Source organism: Trachemys scripta, chromosome 15 (assembly GCF_013100865.1).
Source record: "Trachemys scripta elegans isolate TJP31775 chromosome 15, CAS_Tse_1.0, whole genome shotgun sequence".
NCBI lineage: Eukaryota > Metazoa > Chordata > Testudines > Emydidae > Trachemys > Trachemys scripta.
Window position 1 is genome coordinate 2,067,945 of NC_048312.1, and position 15,892 is coordinate 2,083,836.

At 59.9% G+C, this 15,892-nt stretch overlaps 1 protein-coding gene across 1 annotated transcript; it reads right to left on the reverse strand.

Moving 5' to 3' along the window:
* Positions 1 to 6,218: 6,218 nt before the first annotated feature.
* CRYBA4 (crystallin beta A4) lies at positions 6,219 to 12,558 on the reverse strand. Its single transcript, XM_034791664.1, has 5 exons — positions 12,192 to 12,558; positions 10,381 to 10,499; positions 9,662 to 9,803; positions 8,678 to 8,820; positions 6,219 to 8,374 (listed from the first exon to the last, which is right to left on the reverse strand). The coding sequence occupies exons 1-5, from the start codon at positions 12,192 to 12,194 to the stop codon at positions 8,227 to 8,229; spliced, it is 555 nt and encodes a 184-aa protein (XP_034647555.1). The 5' UTR covers positions 12,195 to 12,558; the 3' UTR covers positions 6,219 to 8,226.
* Between the last annotated feature and the right edge of the window lie 3,334 nt (positions 12,559 to 15,892).

Here is a 15,892-nt window from a genome sequence, read left to right on the forward strand (position 1 = left end):
GCTGCCATGGCAACGGCAACCATAGCAGACCTGGGGTCAGCTCACACAAAGGAGGGGGGAGAAAGATCCGACACCGGCCCCACGGCTCATTAGGGCCCCTCTTGTGGGGGGCCGGGCTGGATGGAGGCTGCCGTGCCCAGCCCCACTCTCATCGCCCGTAGCCTGACAGCTGTGCTGGCTAGGAGCTCTGCTGGGCTGGGCGGCCACAGAGGGGGTCCCTGGAGGGTGCCAACATCCTCGGATAATACCCTCGCCCAGCTCTACCTGCCAGCTCCACTGCTCCCAAAGGCTGCAGCCGTCGGCCCCTGGGGCACAGCAGGGAGGAACTCACCCTGGCAAGGGGGAACTCGGGAAGGAGTGAGGCGTGGTGCTCAGCTCCGATGCACTCACCACGGCTGGACCCTGGGCTGGCAGCACTATTAAGAGATGCCATTTCCCACCGCTGGCTTCCCCCGGCCCTCAGGCAACTTCCTTCCAGGCAAGGATTTGGTCCCCCATCACCTCCAGGCTCTTCAACCCACCGTCCCTGGGGCGAGGAGACACGTGGAAAGATCATCTACACAGGAGCACCTTCGCACCGCCCGCTCCCAGAGCCCTGGGGTAGCGGCGGCTGGGCTCCTGCTGTGATTTAAAGGGCCAGGGGCTCCCAGCCACAGCTACCGCAGCAGAGCCCTCGTCCCTTTAAATCACCGCCGGAGCCCCGGGGGCCCGGCTACCTCCGCTACCTGGGGCTTCAGCAGCAGGGCTCTGGCAGCAATTTAAAGGGCCCGGGGCTCCAGCCGCTGCTAGGAGCCGCAGACCCTTTAAATTGCCAGCTGGGGAAGCCGGTCCGGTCCGGTGTACCAGCATACTTTCACTTCTGCATAGCAGGGTCCTCCGGGCGATGCACCGGACAAGGTGCAGGCGAAGCTCGCTGGAGGCAGGGCGTTCCGTATCACGGTGCTCGGAGGTGAGGATGAGCCCAAGCCGGAGGATTCCCAGGGAAGGCTGCCAGGCCTCCCACTCTCACCCGAGGCAGGATGCAGCAACAAGGAGTAAAACCCAGTTCAGTGTGCATCTGCCTTCCCCGCCCAGGAGAGGCCAAGCGCAGAAGGCCCATGGGCAGCTCTGGGTGCAGACAGCGCTCAGATACCGTGTTGGTGCTGGGAGTACCCGAGGATGGGTGCGATTCCCAGCTCTCCGATAAGGGGCAGGCGGGAACTGCACAGGGGGGCTGGGGCTCTTTGAAAGCTGTTTTCTCTGGTGCAGAGAGCTGCAGGCACAGCTGTGTTCTACCCCAAGAGAGTGGAGAGGAATGGAGCAGCGTGCTCACAGGTGTGCCTCTCTGCACAGTGCCTGTGGGTGGCTTCTACCATGTGCTCAGAGGTCACTGCTGTAAGGGGAGCTGCCTCTCCCAGGAGAACTAACTCCCAGCTGAGTCCTGAGGGCAGGGAGGGCAGGGCACCCTGGGCTGGGAGCTGGAAAGCACCTCCCCTGCCATGTGTGTCATTACGGGGCGTGGGCAGGATGGGAGTCTGTGGGCATGAGAGCAGCCAGGGTGGGGGCGCACGAGTGACTCTGGGCAACAGGCTGAGCCGGCTGGTCGGAGAGTTCACACACGCACTCCTGGAGAAAAGCCCTTCGTCCCCATGAAGGGCAGGTGTGCGGAGCCTGCCTTGCAGTCTAGCAGGGCTCGAACTGAGGAGCCCTGTACCAGGACTTACCCAACTCACATTGGACCCTGCGGCTGCTGCCTCAGTTTCCCCTTCTTGGGCTTGTCAAAAACTGCACCCAGGCACTTGCACATCACATCACACCCCTTCCTGGGTCTGGTTTGTTAAAACAACTTCTGGCCAACCTCAGCTTAACTCTGACCAGCCTCTCCCCACCAGCTGAGCTTAAGTGTGGGCCTGCTGCCTGCTGGCTCCACCCAGAGCACTGGGGTCTGCTCCCTGCACTGGCCTGGGCGCCGGCTGGGAGAGAAGCTAGTGCTCTTTCAGACAGACCAGTGAGTAGCTCCGGAGTGCAGCAATCCTGCGGGGTGGTGCAGACCCCGAGGTGCCAGCACAGCTGCCCTGCGCCAGCGCTCACGGCCCGGAATACCCTGCCGCCCTGTACAGAACGGCCGCCTGGCTCTCCCCACCCCGGGGTCCCCCGTCCGCCCTGTACAGAACGGCCGCCTGGCTCTCCCCACCCCGGGGTCCCCCGTCCGCCCTGTACAGAACGGCCGCCTGGCTCCCTCCAGCCCAGGGCTCTCCCCCAGCCGTGTATAGAATGGCAGCCTGCTGCCCTCCCCCCACCCCTGCATAGAACTGGCCTGTCCCCGCCTGGGAATGGCCCTACTTCCCCCCCCCGCCCCCCGCCGCAGCTCTGAGCAGACACATTCCCCTCAGGGCTGTGGAGCGTTGCTGTGCCCTGCTCAATAGCTACTGTATCCTCCCCGAGATGGGCCCTGGCGAGCGCGGATTCCCCTGTGGCTATGTCTACACTGCAGGGTAAGGCCAGGGTTCGAACTCAGGCTCAAACCTAACCCCCCTTCCGTCTACACACCAATCACTCACCCCAGGGGCCCAGGACCCCACAGGGATGGAGGGTCTGAGTCAAGCCAGGAGCCAGGGTTCAAGCCCGATTGTTTTGCAGTGCAGTGTAGACACAGCCCCACAGGACTCAGTGAAATCAGGAAGGCCAAATCACACTTGGAGTTGCAGTTAGCAAGAGATGTTAAGAGTAACAAGAAGGGTTTCTTCAGGTATGTTAGCAACAAGAAGAAAATCAAGGAAAGTGTGGGCCCCTTACTGAATGAGGGAGGCAACCTAGTGACAGAGGATGTGGAAAAAGCTAATGTACTCAATGATTTTTTTGCCTCTGTCTTCACGCACAAGGTCAGCTCCCAGATTGCTGCACTGGGCAGTACAGCATGGGGAGAAGGTGACCAACCCTCTGTGGAGAAAGAAGTGGTTCGGGACTATTTAGAAAAACTGGACGTGCACAAGTCCATGGGGCCGGATGCGCTGCATCCGAGGGTGCTAAAAGAGTTGGCGGGTGAGATTGCAGAGCCATTAGCCATTATTTTTGAAAACTCATGGCGATCGGGGGAGGTCCCAGATGACTGGAAAAAGGCTAGTGTAGTGCCCATCTTTAAAAAAGGGAAGAAGGAGGATCCGGGGAACTACAGGCCAGTCAGCCTCACCTCAGTCCCTGGAAAAATCATGGAGCAGGTCCTCAAGGAATCAATTATGAAACATTTAGAGGAGAGGAAAGTGATCAGGAACAGTCAGCATGGATTCACGAAGGGGAAGTCATGCCTGACTAACCTAATTGCCTTCTATGATGAGATAACTGGCTCTGTGGATGAGGGGAAAGCAGTGGATGTGTTATTTCTTGACTTTAGCAAAGCTTTTGATACGGTCTCCCACAGTATTCTTGCCACCAAGTTAAAGAAGTATGGGCTGGATGAATGGACTGTAAGGTGGATAGAAAGCTGGCTAGATCGTCGGGCTCAACGGGTAGTGATCAATGGCTCCATGTCTAGTTGGCAGCCGGTTTCAAGTGGAGTGCCCCAAGGGTCGGTCCTGGGGCCGGTTTTGTTTAATATCTTTATTAATGATCTGGAGGATGGTGTGGACTGCACTCTCAGCAAGTTTGCAGATGACACTAAACTAGGAGGCGTGGTAGATACACTAGAGGGTAGGGATCGGATACAGAGGGACCTAGACAAATTAGAGGATTGGGCAGAAAAAAACCTGATGAGGTTCAACAAGGACAAGTGCAGAGTCCTGCACTTAGGACGGAAGAATCCCATGCACTGCTACAGACTAGGGACCGAATGGCTAGGTAGCAGTTCTGCTGAAAAGGACCTAGGGGTCACAGTGGACGAGAAGCTGGATATGAGTCAACAGTGTGCTCTTGTTGCCAAGAAGGCTAACGGCATTTTGGGCTGTATAAGTAGGGGCATTGCCAGCAGATCGAGGAACGTGATCGTTCCCCTTTATTCGACATTGGTGAGGCCTCATCTGGAATACTGTGTCCAGTTTTGGGCCCCACACTACAAGAAGGATGTGGAAAAATTGGAAAGAGTCCAGCGGAGGGCAACAAAAATGATTAGGGGTCTGGAGCACATGACTTATGAGGAGAGGCTGAGAGAACTGGGATTGTTTAGTCTCCAGAAGAGAAGAATGAGGGGGGATTTGATAGCAGCCTTCAACTACCTGAAGGGGGGTTCCAAAGAGGATGGAGCTCGGCTGTTCTCAGTGGTGGCAGATGACAGAACAAGGAGCAATGGTCTCAAGTTGCAGTGGGGGAGGTCCAGGTTGGATATCAGGAAAAACTATTTCACTAGGAGGGTGGTGAAACACTGGAATGCGTTACCTAGGGAGGTGGTGGAGTCTCCTTCCTTGGAGGTTTTTAAGGCCCGGCTTGACAAAGCCCTGGCTGGGATGATTTAGCTGGGAATTGGTCCTGCTTTGAGCAGGGGGTTGGACTAGATGACCTCTTGAGGTCCCTTCCAACTCTGATATTCTATGATTCTATGATTCTATGACTCGTGCTCTGGGAGCCCACCAAAAGTGTCCCACAATCCCACGGACTGACTTGCTTTGTCATCTGGACAGTCACTTTTGGTGGATGGTCAGGTTTTCCCACAGTGCCCCATGAACAAAGGGTCACACCTGGGGCGGGGGTGGGGGGCACTAGGAAGTCTGGGACATGGGTGGTTGGACTCGGGCTCCCACAATGCAGCGTAGGCGCTAGAGCCTCCGGATTCAACAATTCCTAGCCTGGGGTTACAAATGAGCGGAGATGCTCCAGGCCTGGGGGAACAGACCCAGCGGCTGTTCACTCGCGTTCTGCTGACCCTGGGCTGACACTGCAGTGGAAACAGCCTGTGTGTGAGAGAGGGGGAGTGCACCTCGGGGGGTGCAGGCGTGTGGGTCAGAACGTGGGAGGGCGGAGGTACAGGATGAAAAGTGGAGTTGTCCATGGCCGCCTGCAGGTGCGGTTCTGTGCAGGGTATGTGCAGGTGGGAGAGAGCGCCATCCTGTGGCCAGGGGCGGAATTGGATGGGAGACAGGAAAGCAGGAGGGAGGTCAGGGAAGAGAGGAGAAGGAGCCACCTGGGAGGGGCTTGCAGTGATTCCCCTGTTGTATCATTTCAGTCCATTCAGGGGCCTGGTACCACCGTCAGAGACCTGCAGAGCGAGCAGGCTGCCCTGTTTGGGGGACCCTGGCCCCAGTCACGGGCTCCGGCTGAGACACGTCATCGTTTCATGCTGTGCAGAGTCTAAAGCGGGGGGCCCAGCTTCATCAGCCCCAAGCCAGGGGTTTATCCCCGGCCACGAGAGCAGAAGGGGAGGGTGAGAGGTGGGGCCTCAGGCAGAAGAGGAGGGGCCAGGGGCTAGCGTCCCCCAACAGCTGGTTCACTGGCCACCCATGCTCCTTCGTGTCCTAAGGAGGGGAGGCCCCGCTCCCTAACCTACCAGCAGGTCTATGCTGGAGAGGGATCTCTACGGGGCTCACCCAGCACCATGGCACAGGCTGTCATCCGCAGGGGACTCTGCAAGCATTCATTTACCCACAGCTCCTGGGAAAGTGCCTCCATCAGGGCACAGAGGGGATGCAGAGAGTTAGGGCCAGAACTGGGAATAAGGGGGCTGATTCGCGACCCCAAACAGCAGCGAGGCCTGGCCATTAAGCGCTGGGAAAACTTTTGAGAATTTGAAAGATTTCCCCCTCCCGAATTGGGATGAAAAGTCAAAATCTTGAAAGTTGTGTAAAGTGACTGTCTGGGAACAAAGAGCTCGGGGTCAATGGAAACGTTTCATTTCAATATTGACCTTTTTGATTTTTAATTCTTGGTACTATAATTAATTTACATTTCTAAAGGAAAAGTTGTTGTGAGGCAAATGCACAGATTGTGTTATTCTGACAGTTTCCACATGCGACATTCTGACAATCTCCAAACTTACCCCCCAAACTATTTTCGTGACAACCAATTTGTGGAACCCAGCCTTTTCCCACAAACAGCTTTGGTTCGGCCAAACCCTTCTTCCAAAACTTCCCGCCAGCTCTCAGTGCGTCCCCTCCTAGACCACCTTGGGTCTTTAGCTCTGCATACTTGTGAGACAGCCAGAGATTCCCTTGTGCCTTAAGGAACCATCTGTAAGCTCCCTGACCACCTGTACTGTGCGGAGAGGCTTTGGTGACAAACGACGCACACAGCATGCATTTGCACAGTGCTGGGACCCACTGGTGAGAGGTGCTAGAGATTCGGAGTATAGCTTGTTATTATATTATTGTTAGTGTGGGGCAAAGCACAGGGCAAGTCCCCCATGTTCATTAGCAACACACCTGCCTTGGCTTCACTCTACCAGGGCCCCGGATGCAGTGAGGCTTTCATGACTCGCTTGGACGCTGTGCCGTAGTGTCTCGGGGCTGGCTGGTCTTGCAGAGCCCACTGAGAGTGCTGGTGTGCCGCTGGAGCTGGGGTTAGTTTCCTTAGTGGCCACGTGGTGTCACCCTGGCATTGTCACAGGAGCCGCTGGTGGAGAAGCTGCTGAGGAATGAGACTGGTCCAGCGCAGATGCTGGTTTCCGGGGGTCCCACGCCCAGCTGCTCTCAGCCGGATGCCCCGAAAACTCGCCCTGGTCAGGATTCCCGGCCGAGAGAGGCTGGATCAGAACTGTGGGCTGGACCCCTGAGCTCCAGGAGCATCAGCACGAGGATTTGGATCCAGAGCTGAATTTGGCAGCTGGGGTCTTTCTTTCTAGTGGGGCTGAGTCTGAGCGCGCCCTGTGGGGAACGTGTGGGTCCCAGCTTCATGGCATGGGCCCATCTCTGATTCCAGACTGCCCCTGCATTTCCCCTCCAGGAGGCCAAGCCGGCAATGCTGGACAGACTCCATGTTCGGCCCTGCACCCGCTATGGGGGAGCGCCCAGTGAAGCGCTGCCCGGACACATTCTGCCAGTCTCAGAAAGGGAGTCTCTCAGCCTGACCTCCCGGTGGGCAGCCAGCGTGTTCCCTCGCCAGGCGCTGCCCAGCAGAGGAGGGTGAGCGAAGCCATGGCATGGGCTGGCCGTTCTGCCTGGTTGGAAATCTAGACTAGCCTGTTCCCAAAGGCCTGTGGGGCTCGGTGCCTCCAGCTCTGGGATCCCGACTGGAGACACCGTACAGGGGCTGCCCTTCCGAAGGGGTCTCCCAGACGCACTGCTCCGGGCAGGGAACTCCTCCTGGGTCCAGCATCCTCGCAGGATGACTAACAGTAAAGACACACCCTAGCTATTGCAAAGTCTTCTCTGCTTCTGCTGCGGCCTCTTCCCCTGTCCCGGGGACCCTCTCTCCTGGAAGGGGGCTCAATCCCAGAGCCCACACTAGCAATGGGCACTTGGCTACACTCGTGTGGTTTCAGTTAACGTTCCGGCTGGCTTCCCACATCCAGGTTCTCTCCTTGCAGGACCACCAGGGCGGGGTGGGGTTGACGCTGCCTTGTCATGGTCTGTTGTGCACCTCAGGCAGACGTCTTGGTGGTTTCTCATAGGGCTGGATGCTGCCTATATCCTCAGTCTCTGTTGTGTTTACCAGGAGAATTGCTTCAGGATCCAGGTGTCCAGATGGCAGGCTCCCATTTGGCTCGCCGTGGGGGGCTGCAGTTTGCTGTATTTCTGGAATACCCCTTAGTCCCCATCCCCGGCCCAGGCCAGAGAGGGGCAGGCTGCCCTTCAGTGCCCCTGAGCGGTAAGCTGGCAGTGCTGCGGGGCTGCCTAGGCCTGGGGAAGGTCCGGAGCTAGGCCTGCCCCTGCTCTTGGGGGGACTGCGTTCTGCCTTGGGGCGCCTTGGGCCAGGGCAATAGGCTGTGGTGACTAGCTGGCCAGCTCTGCATCCTTGCCCACCAGCTGCCAGCCCTCCAGGCCTGTGTGCCTGCGGCTCTGGTCTGCCTGTGTTAACAAGTCCCCGGGGGACACGCTGCTCCCTGGCCGACACGTCCAGTAGCTGGAGCAAGGGACAAAGAACCAGTCGGGCTGCCCCACTGCATGACCTGACGCTGGGAGGGTCTCCCGGGGCCCATGCCCTGGCTGCAGCCGGCTGCAATACGCTGGACTTACCGGCCCTGGCTGGTTAGATAAGTGTACCTTTATTGAGCTTGGCTTTGAGCACAGCCGAGTGGGCCCGGAGCTGGGGGCCCCAGTGGAAGGCGGGTAGGGTAAGACGCTGAGGGGCAGAAGGGGGCGGCTGCGGCCTGGCGGTTGGCAGCACTCACTGCTGGATCCTCCGGATAGACTGAACCTGGGAGGTCTGCGCATGGGAGCCCCACTCCCGGAAGTGCTTGTATTCGCCCGCGTGACGGTCGCACTCCAGGATGTACTGGAAGCCTCGGTACCCAGGGAACTGGGAGCAGACCCAGCTGCGGAAGGAAACAGGAGAAGCCATCGCCTTGCAGCCAGCCCCAACCCCAGGGCAGCAGGGCGGGGGTCGTGCGGACAGAGTGGTGGGGGCCCCACAGACTACAGGACGTGGGGGGGTCTGAACTCCTGAGGCCCTGGGCCCTTGGGGTCCTACCGGTTCTCCGCAGCCACAGCATCACCCCGGGACCCTGCAGGGGCCTGGCAGCTGCATGCCAGGGGAGCTGCTGCAGTGCTGAGCCGGGTCGGGGGTGGCACCTTCAGTGGGTTTGGGGCTCAGCCATATGGCCCCCGGAGGTACTCACGCGCCAGAGTGAGCGCGGAAGGAGCTCACCGCGCTGCTCCCCCAGCCCATGGCTGGCAGCGAAGGGTAGTCGTCGCTCAGCTCCCCTTTCCGCCCCAGGAAGTTCTCCCACTCGAAGATCGTCATCTTGCTGTCCCGGTGATTCTGCCGCGAGGGGACAGAGAGATTGCAGGTGGGCTGGGGACACTTCCTGATGCCCCCGCCGGGCCTGCCTGCTCCACAGGGCCGCTCTGCCCCAGGTCTGCTCCTGCTTCACCCAGTGGACGAGACAGCAGAAGCGGGCCCCTGCCGCTAGGAGCTGGGGCTCAGAGCAACTCAAAGGGCACCCACAAAGCACCCTGGTTAACTGGGGCCTGGGCACTTTCTGACAGCGAGAGGCCTCGGGGAGCTCGGGGGTGGCTCTCCGTGGCTTCGCTGCAGGGCTCTCGGGCCCAGGATGCACACGGGGTGACTCTCACCCGGCACTGAGGGGGGGTGACTCTCACAACACCTCCTCTCTCCAGACCGGGACCTGGTCCCTGGAGTGAGATGGGCGTCAGCACACGCTGCCCAACTCCCGCCGGGCATCCCAAAGAAGGGCCGGGCCTGAACCCAACCTTCGTGTCCCTTCCCGGGTGAGTCTAGGGGCACTGGGTCAGTCCTGGGCAGCGCCCCTCACAGACATGGGAGTTGGAACCAGCCCCGTCCATGCTAACGCGCACGTCCCTACAGCCTGAACCTGGGGCTGTGCCAGCCTCACCCCCAGGGGCCGGGGGCAGCGGGGACCTGTGTGCCAAGGCCCAGGCCATGAGAGCGGTGACTTGCGTCCCCAGGGGGAGCACCGGCCACGCTGCCTCCCCTTGGAGCTGGGCAGGGCTTGTCTGGTCAACCCACTGCTCTGCGGGGCCAGCGAGGCCGGGCGGAAGGAATGGGGGAGCGCGGGCGGATGGGGAGGCCCGGGGGGGCAGTCGGCCCACCCTGCAGGCAGCTCCCCAGCCCTACTCACAGCACAGGTGATGGGGCGGAAGGAGCTCATCCTCTCCACGTGGTAGGCGTGGCTGCCACTCCAGGCCTCCCAGCGAGGGTATTCGCCTTGCTCCAGAACGAACTGCTGCCCCTGGAAGCCCACGTGCTCAAAGCCTGCCCACCTGTGGGGAAAGCCAGAGCCCGGGTATCCAGGGAGATCAGGGGCCGTGAGTGCTCAGGCGACCGCATTAGCCCAGGGCCAGGGCAACAGGCTGTGGCGTATCTGCCAGCGACCTCAGCTGGGATGACTGACTGGCCAGCTCTGCATCCGTGCCCACCGCCGGCATGTGGGCTCCCTGTCTCTGCTCTGGGTCCCAGGGCCCCGCTGATCACACCCCAGCCCGTGGCACCCGCTCGCCTGTGGGGGAGATGGGGCTCGGCACTGGCAGCCGGGCGCCCATAGATGAGCTAGAGGTGGATGCATGTGCCTGCCCCGGGAGAGCTCCGAGGGGCTGGGCTGGGCTGGGCTGGGCTGCGTGGCTGGGGCTGCCAGCCCCTTGGGACGTGTTGACACCACTCCGGGAAGCAGAACGATTTCTCGGGGCCAAACACCAAGCATTTCCAGGGACAAAATGTCATTGAAATCCCCAGTTTCCCAGGATGCCCTGGGGCACGTACAGCCCCCCCCCGGACGCAGCATTCTCCAGGGAGCAATGGGGTGGCAGTTTGGGAGCAGGGCAGGGCCGTCCCGGGACTCACGCGCCACTCTCAATCCTGAAGGAGCGGAGCGTCTGGAAGCCGCACGCCCTCACGTCGTAGCACTCGGCGGTGAACTCCTGCCTCCGGCCCTGGAAGAACTCCTCATCCCACACCAGGATCTGGGGGGACAGACGGGGTCAGGGGGCTGCTCTGGCATCATGGAGCGACTCTCCCTGGCTCCTGGAGGGCGCCGGGGGCATCCCACAGCCCTGGGGCAGCTCACACATTGCTGCAGGCATGTGGCTGACATCCCCTTAGGCTCCACGCCAGGGTCATCGTGCTGCAGCTTAGCCCCTGGCCAGGCAAAGTGCATCAGGGAACGAGCAATGGACTGTGCTGTGACCTGCCCTTAGCCAGGACCGTGCAGGCAGGGGAGTGGTTTCCACGTCCAGCCGCCTCCCTGCCCCTGGGTTTGGCCTCAGCCCCCGGGGGGGGAGGGGCGGCTGGCTGCATGGGAGCAGGGAAGGGGTTAACTCCTCTGGTGCATGAAAGGTTTGGCTGGGTCTGGGCCAGGCAAGAGGTTCACACCTTGGGCCAGACTCTGTGAGAGCTGGGGCTGGGGGGAGTCTGGTGCTCCAGGGAGAGGGGAGTGGAGGGGAGGGCTGGGCTGGGCCTCCACCCCTGCCCCATCTCTGGCACCTGCCTGCAGCGAGCCCCACTACAGGGGCCTGGCTGACAGAGGCACTGAGCGCCTGCAGCTCCCAGGGAACGTGACTCCCCGTCTCTGCCCTGTCAGCAGCGGGAAGGGCACTGCACTCGGCTCGCTGCCTTCCCGTGGCATGGCTGAGCCTGGCCAGGGCCGGCTTTAGGCCAATTCCACCAATTTCCCCGAATCGGGCCCCGCGCTTAAGAGGGCCCCGCACCCAGTGGCAGGGTCGCCCAGAGTGGGGGGCAAGTGGCAGAGAATCCCTTCCCTGGCTAGAGGCACCTTTTTAATTTTTACTCACCCGGCGGCGCTCCAGGTCTTTGGCAGCGGGTCCTTCACTCGCTCCGGGTCTTTGGCGCCACTTTGGCGGCAGGTCCTTCAGTGCCGCCAAAGACCTGGAGCGAGTGAAGGACCCGCCGCCAAAGACTAGGAGCGTGGCCCGGTGAGTACAAGCCCCACGTGTTTTTTTTAACGTTGTTTTTTTGTTTTTTTTTAAGTCATCCCTGTCGGGGCCCCATCGGGGCCCCGTCGAAACTGTTCGAATCGGGCCCCGCACTTCCTAAAGCCGGCCCTGAGCCTGGCTCGCAGGCCCTGCCCCAGCCCGATGCTCTGCCATGGAGCCCAAGCCTGCTGAGTCCAGCAGAGAGCAGCAGTGCTCACGCCCGGGCCAGACATCGCCCCCACCTCAGCCAGAGCGGGGTGCAGGGAGACCGGCTCTGCATGCACCAAACACGCATGTAACACGCCCTCGGACTGAACCCCACTGCCCCTCCAGAGCCCGCTGGAGAAGACGCCGCCGCACGGAGCTGGGCTGCTCCACCAGAGCCACCTGGCTGTGCTGGGGGGGACGTGTCACCGTGTGCCCCCCAGTCCCCACTGCCCGTTATCCCCTGTTGTACCAAGCTGGGACGGGCCTGGTGCCCAGGGCCCAGGAAAGGGCTCTGAGACAGCAGCCACGGGGCAGACCGGCTGTGCCTGGCAAGGAGTGATTTCTGGGCATTCAGCAGCCTGGGGCCTAGAGAGACACCCCCCACACACCCTCCCAGGCGGATCAGCAGCAGGGGGCGAAGGGGGGTGTCCCTTCAACCCCCGCCCAGCTGTGTCTGAGACATTCCCCGTGCGCAGGCTCGCCATGGGACTGGCCATGGGGGACTTTCAGCTTTACCATGATCCCAGCGAGCAGGTCCTGTTGCCCAGGTCTCAGCACAGGTCCTAATGCCAAACCAGCTCCCGGCGAAGCTCCCCCCAGGACCCCAGCTCACCCGACCATACCTTCCAGAGGCCAGAGAACTTAGTGCAGTGTTGGCTCATGGTGGCTCTGTCCTGGGGAGGAAACGAGAAGACCAGATGGTTAAAATCTGCTCCACACAAATCTGTGTTGTTGGCAACTGGCTGCAGGCTGAGAAACCCTCCCCAGGGGACTGGGATGGAGGGGCGAGGTCACCGCACGGAGCTGGTGCCTTCCTCTGCCATTGCTAACCCCTCCTCTAGCCCTTCCCTCCTGCAGCCACGGCCATCTGGGTCTGAGCCAGTGCCACGGCCCCATGGCCAGTTTGTGCCCTGGATCACACCCCCGTGGGGACGTGGAGAGCAGCAGGAGGCCCCAGCCTAAGGCACGATGCCACAGGTAGGGCCAGGCACCCTAGGGATACCCCACCACTCCCATTGTCTGCAGACACTGGTGCTTTCATGGGCGAGGGAGGGGCTCATCTGGAAGGCACGTGGGTGGGATGGGGGGCTGGGATCCCCCTGCTGGGGTGGGACACAGCCACGAAGCACAGATGCCTCATCCCGGTCACATGACCCAGTGCCTGCATCTCAGATGCAGCCCAGCCCCCATGGAGTTAATGCTCAGGCCTGCATTTGCTCTGCTCTCTCCACTCGGGTGCTCAGGCCCCAGCACCTGTTGCTAGGTCTGACCCTAGTTAGTGTTTGCTGCTGCCTACAACATAATTGTGTCTGTCGGCTCCCTCCGGCTCACTCGCCATCCTGGCAGCTGGGACTGTAAGTGCCCTGGGGCGGCTGGCTCTTTGCAGTCAGCCCGTCAAGCCCAGACTTAGCCCCTCTCTGTGAGGATTCGGGACCTTGCCAAGGATGGTTCCTGCAGTGGCAGCCCCAGAGGGAGGTTTTACGGTGACAACCCCCTGCCCTCAGGACAAATCCCCTGGCGGGAGCCGCTGCAATCGAGTAGGAGAGAAAGCAGTGCAGCTCCTAGGAGTCCATCATCCCCGGAGCCCAGCCACACTGGCGAGCTACTGTCCCTGCATTTCCACCACGCTCAGGGCAGTCTGAGCTCAGACACTAGCAGAGAGCACTAACCCCACAATGCTGCCGCAGCTGGGAACTCTGAGCCTTCTCTGCCACCTCTTCTGTCACCGCTGGCTCCTGCGTCTGGCGTGTCCTGCAGGGTGCCGGGGCGGAGGGCAGGGCTCTCATCAGCATCGCTAGATGCTGCCACCCCGTGTCCAACCTCAACCTGACCCTCAGGGCCAGCAAGTTCCTACGGGCGGACGCTGTGCTCCAGGACAGAGTCCTTGGGCCCCGTCAGCAAACTGCTGCTCCTGCCCGGTCGGACAGTCCTGCTCAGCCTCCCTGGAGAATCCCCGTCCCTTTGGGTGCCCACGTGCCCTTCCAGCTCCAAGTCAAAGAGCATCTTGAAGCGAGCGCTGGCCAACGGAGGCTGCTCCCTGCACTTACCTGGTGAGGAGCAGCTGGACTCCCGGGGAGGTGACCTGGCCAGCAGTGGCTTTGGCTGGGTTTTTATAACCTCCAGATAGAGACAGACGGGCAGAGCATTACCGAAACCCCTAGCTCAGCACATGGCGGGCAGGGATCTGGGGCAGAACAAAGACTGTTCTGTGGAGCAGCTAACGCACAGCCCAGCCAGCAGTGCCAGGCTCCCTGCTCAGCCAGACCCCGAATGCAGCAGAGACTGCCCTGGGCTCATCCCCGAGGGGGTCACCCTCCTTCCAGATGGCAAACAGCGGCTCTGCCTTGAGCGGCCTTCCTGGAGAACGGGGGGCCTCTGGCCTCGCTCCTCCCTCAGTGCCTGCTTTGCTGCCCCATCCAGTGTGGGAGAGCGTCTCGCTCTTTCCTATGGGGCTGCACCCATCTCCCAGCCAGTGCCAGCAGCCCCCCCGGCTGAGTCAGGGGGTGGGCGAGTGGGGGCGGGCAGCTGTGAGTGAGACCCTGACCGTGTCTCTCTAGCACCCTGCTCTGAAACGTCTTGTGTGTGACAGGACTGGCTGAGCGTGCCTGTACGCGCTGGCGGAGGAGGTGCCTGGCTCCCTAAGCTTGTATGTTCCAGTCTATGCATCCCATGAAGTGGGCTGTGGTCCAGGAAAGCTTATGCTCCAATAAATGTGTTAGTCTCTAAGGTGCCACAAGGACGCCTGTTCTTCTTTTTGCGGATACAGACTAACACGGCGGCTACTCTGAAACCTGAGCTTGTACAGGTTTCCCTCGGGGCCAGAGAGCCTAAGGCTGCTGCCTGTTCTGTGTGTGCACTTCTGGCACCCGGCTTTACAGCAGCTGCTCCCACAACGCTCGGGGGGAGGGGGGCACATGCAGGGAGCACAGTGCCATGGAATGGGCGTGACCTGCCTGATTCCTGGCTGCGCTCCAACCTCACGCTGGTGAGCCACCCCCACGCCCCCACTGGCCTGTGCTTTGGTACCCCCCGGAGTGAGGCTAGCTGCCCCCCTGCGGGGAGGTGACGCTCATTTCCATGAGGGCTGCATTCACACAGCCTGGCTGTGGTGCAATCGGAGCCATGGGAGAGGATGGGAAAGCAAAGCATGGTTACAGGAACAAATACATCAGGTGGATGCATATTCTGGGCCAGCTTGGGTGGGAGCAGCCGGCTTGCTCAGCAGGGGCCCTGCGTGCTGCTCCCCTTTGTGCTCCATCAGGATGGCGGGTGGGTCTGGACCGCAGGGCCTGGGGCAAGTCCTTCTTCAGGTTTGGATTGTGCGGGGTTCAAACCAGTGCCGATATTTAACGCAAGCCTCAGGTTAAGCTGTGCTGTATGTAGCATTGTAACGGTGGGCCTTTCTTTTCAGTGCGCCAGTGCTCCCTCCTGATGAGGGTAGAGCTGAGCTGAGATAAGCAGAGAGATTTGAGAACTCGAGAGCCAGGAACAGAAGCAGCTAACAGGAGCGTTTCAAAGGGAGGTTGGAGAGGGAAAGGTCTTTCTTCTAGGTCCAACTCTACATGTGGTATCAAGATGGCCAGCGAAGGATCAGTGGAGGTGAGTTGCATCAGATGTGCCATGTTCTCTTTCCTGCCTGAAGCCTGTGGATGAAGTGCAAGTTGGTGGCTGTGCTGGAAGAAAACATCCTTGGAACTGCTAAACCTTAACTCAAAATGGGTTCCATCCAACACCGAGGAATTCTAAATTAGTCTGTGTCTTGACAGATAAAGAGGAACTGATCACAAAACTAAAAGTTAGTGGTTGCGTAGATGCAAATAATCACGACTTAATTACATTTGTGATGCACAAACAGAATAAAGTCCAAACCAGTAATGTATATATTTGGGAGCTTTAAAGGAGCCCTTTCACAAAGCTGAAAACTATTATGGGTCAAATCACTTGGGAGAGAGAATTTAAACAGAAAAATATGACTGATGCTTGGGAACTTTTTAAGGACATTTTACGAGATGCCCAAAAAGCCACAATCCCACAGTTAAGAAAGAAGGTCACACTGATTAAAAAAGCAGCCTAGCTTAGAGGAGAAGTGAAAGCAGCTGTAGAAAATATAGAAACAACATATAACAAATGGAAAAAGGGACCGTTGATAGGAAAGAATATAAATTAGAAGCTAGAAATGGTAGAAAATCTTTAAGGGAAGCTAAAGGACACAAGTA

Bases quoted from the DNA above. Each gene is read 5' to 3' on its own strand.
- CRYBA4 (XM_034791664.1), bottom strand. The intron at 8,821-9,661 runs GTGAGTAGGGCT...CCCTCGCGGCAG, and splicing joins TCCGCCCCATCACCTGTGCT to AATCACCGGGACAGCAAGAT. The intron at 8,375-8,677 runs GTGAGTACCTCC...TTCCTTCCGCAG, and splicing joins TTCCGCGCTCACTCTGGCGC to CTGGGTCTGCTCCCAGTTCC.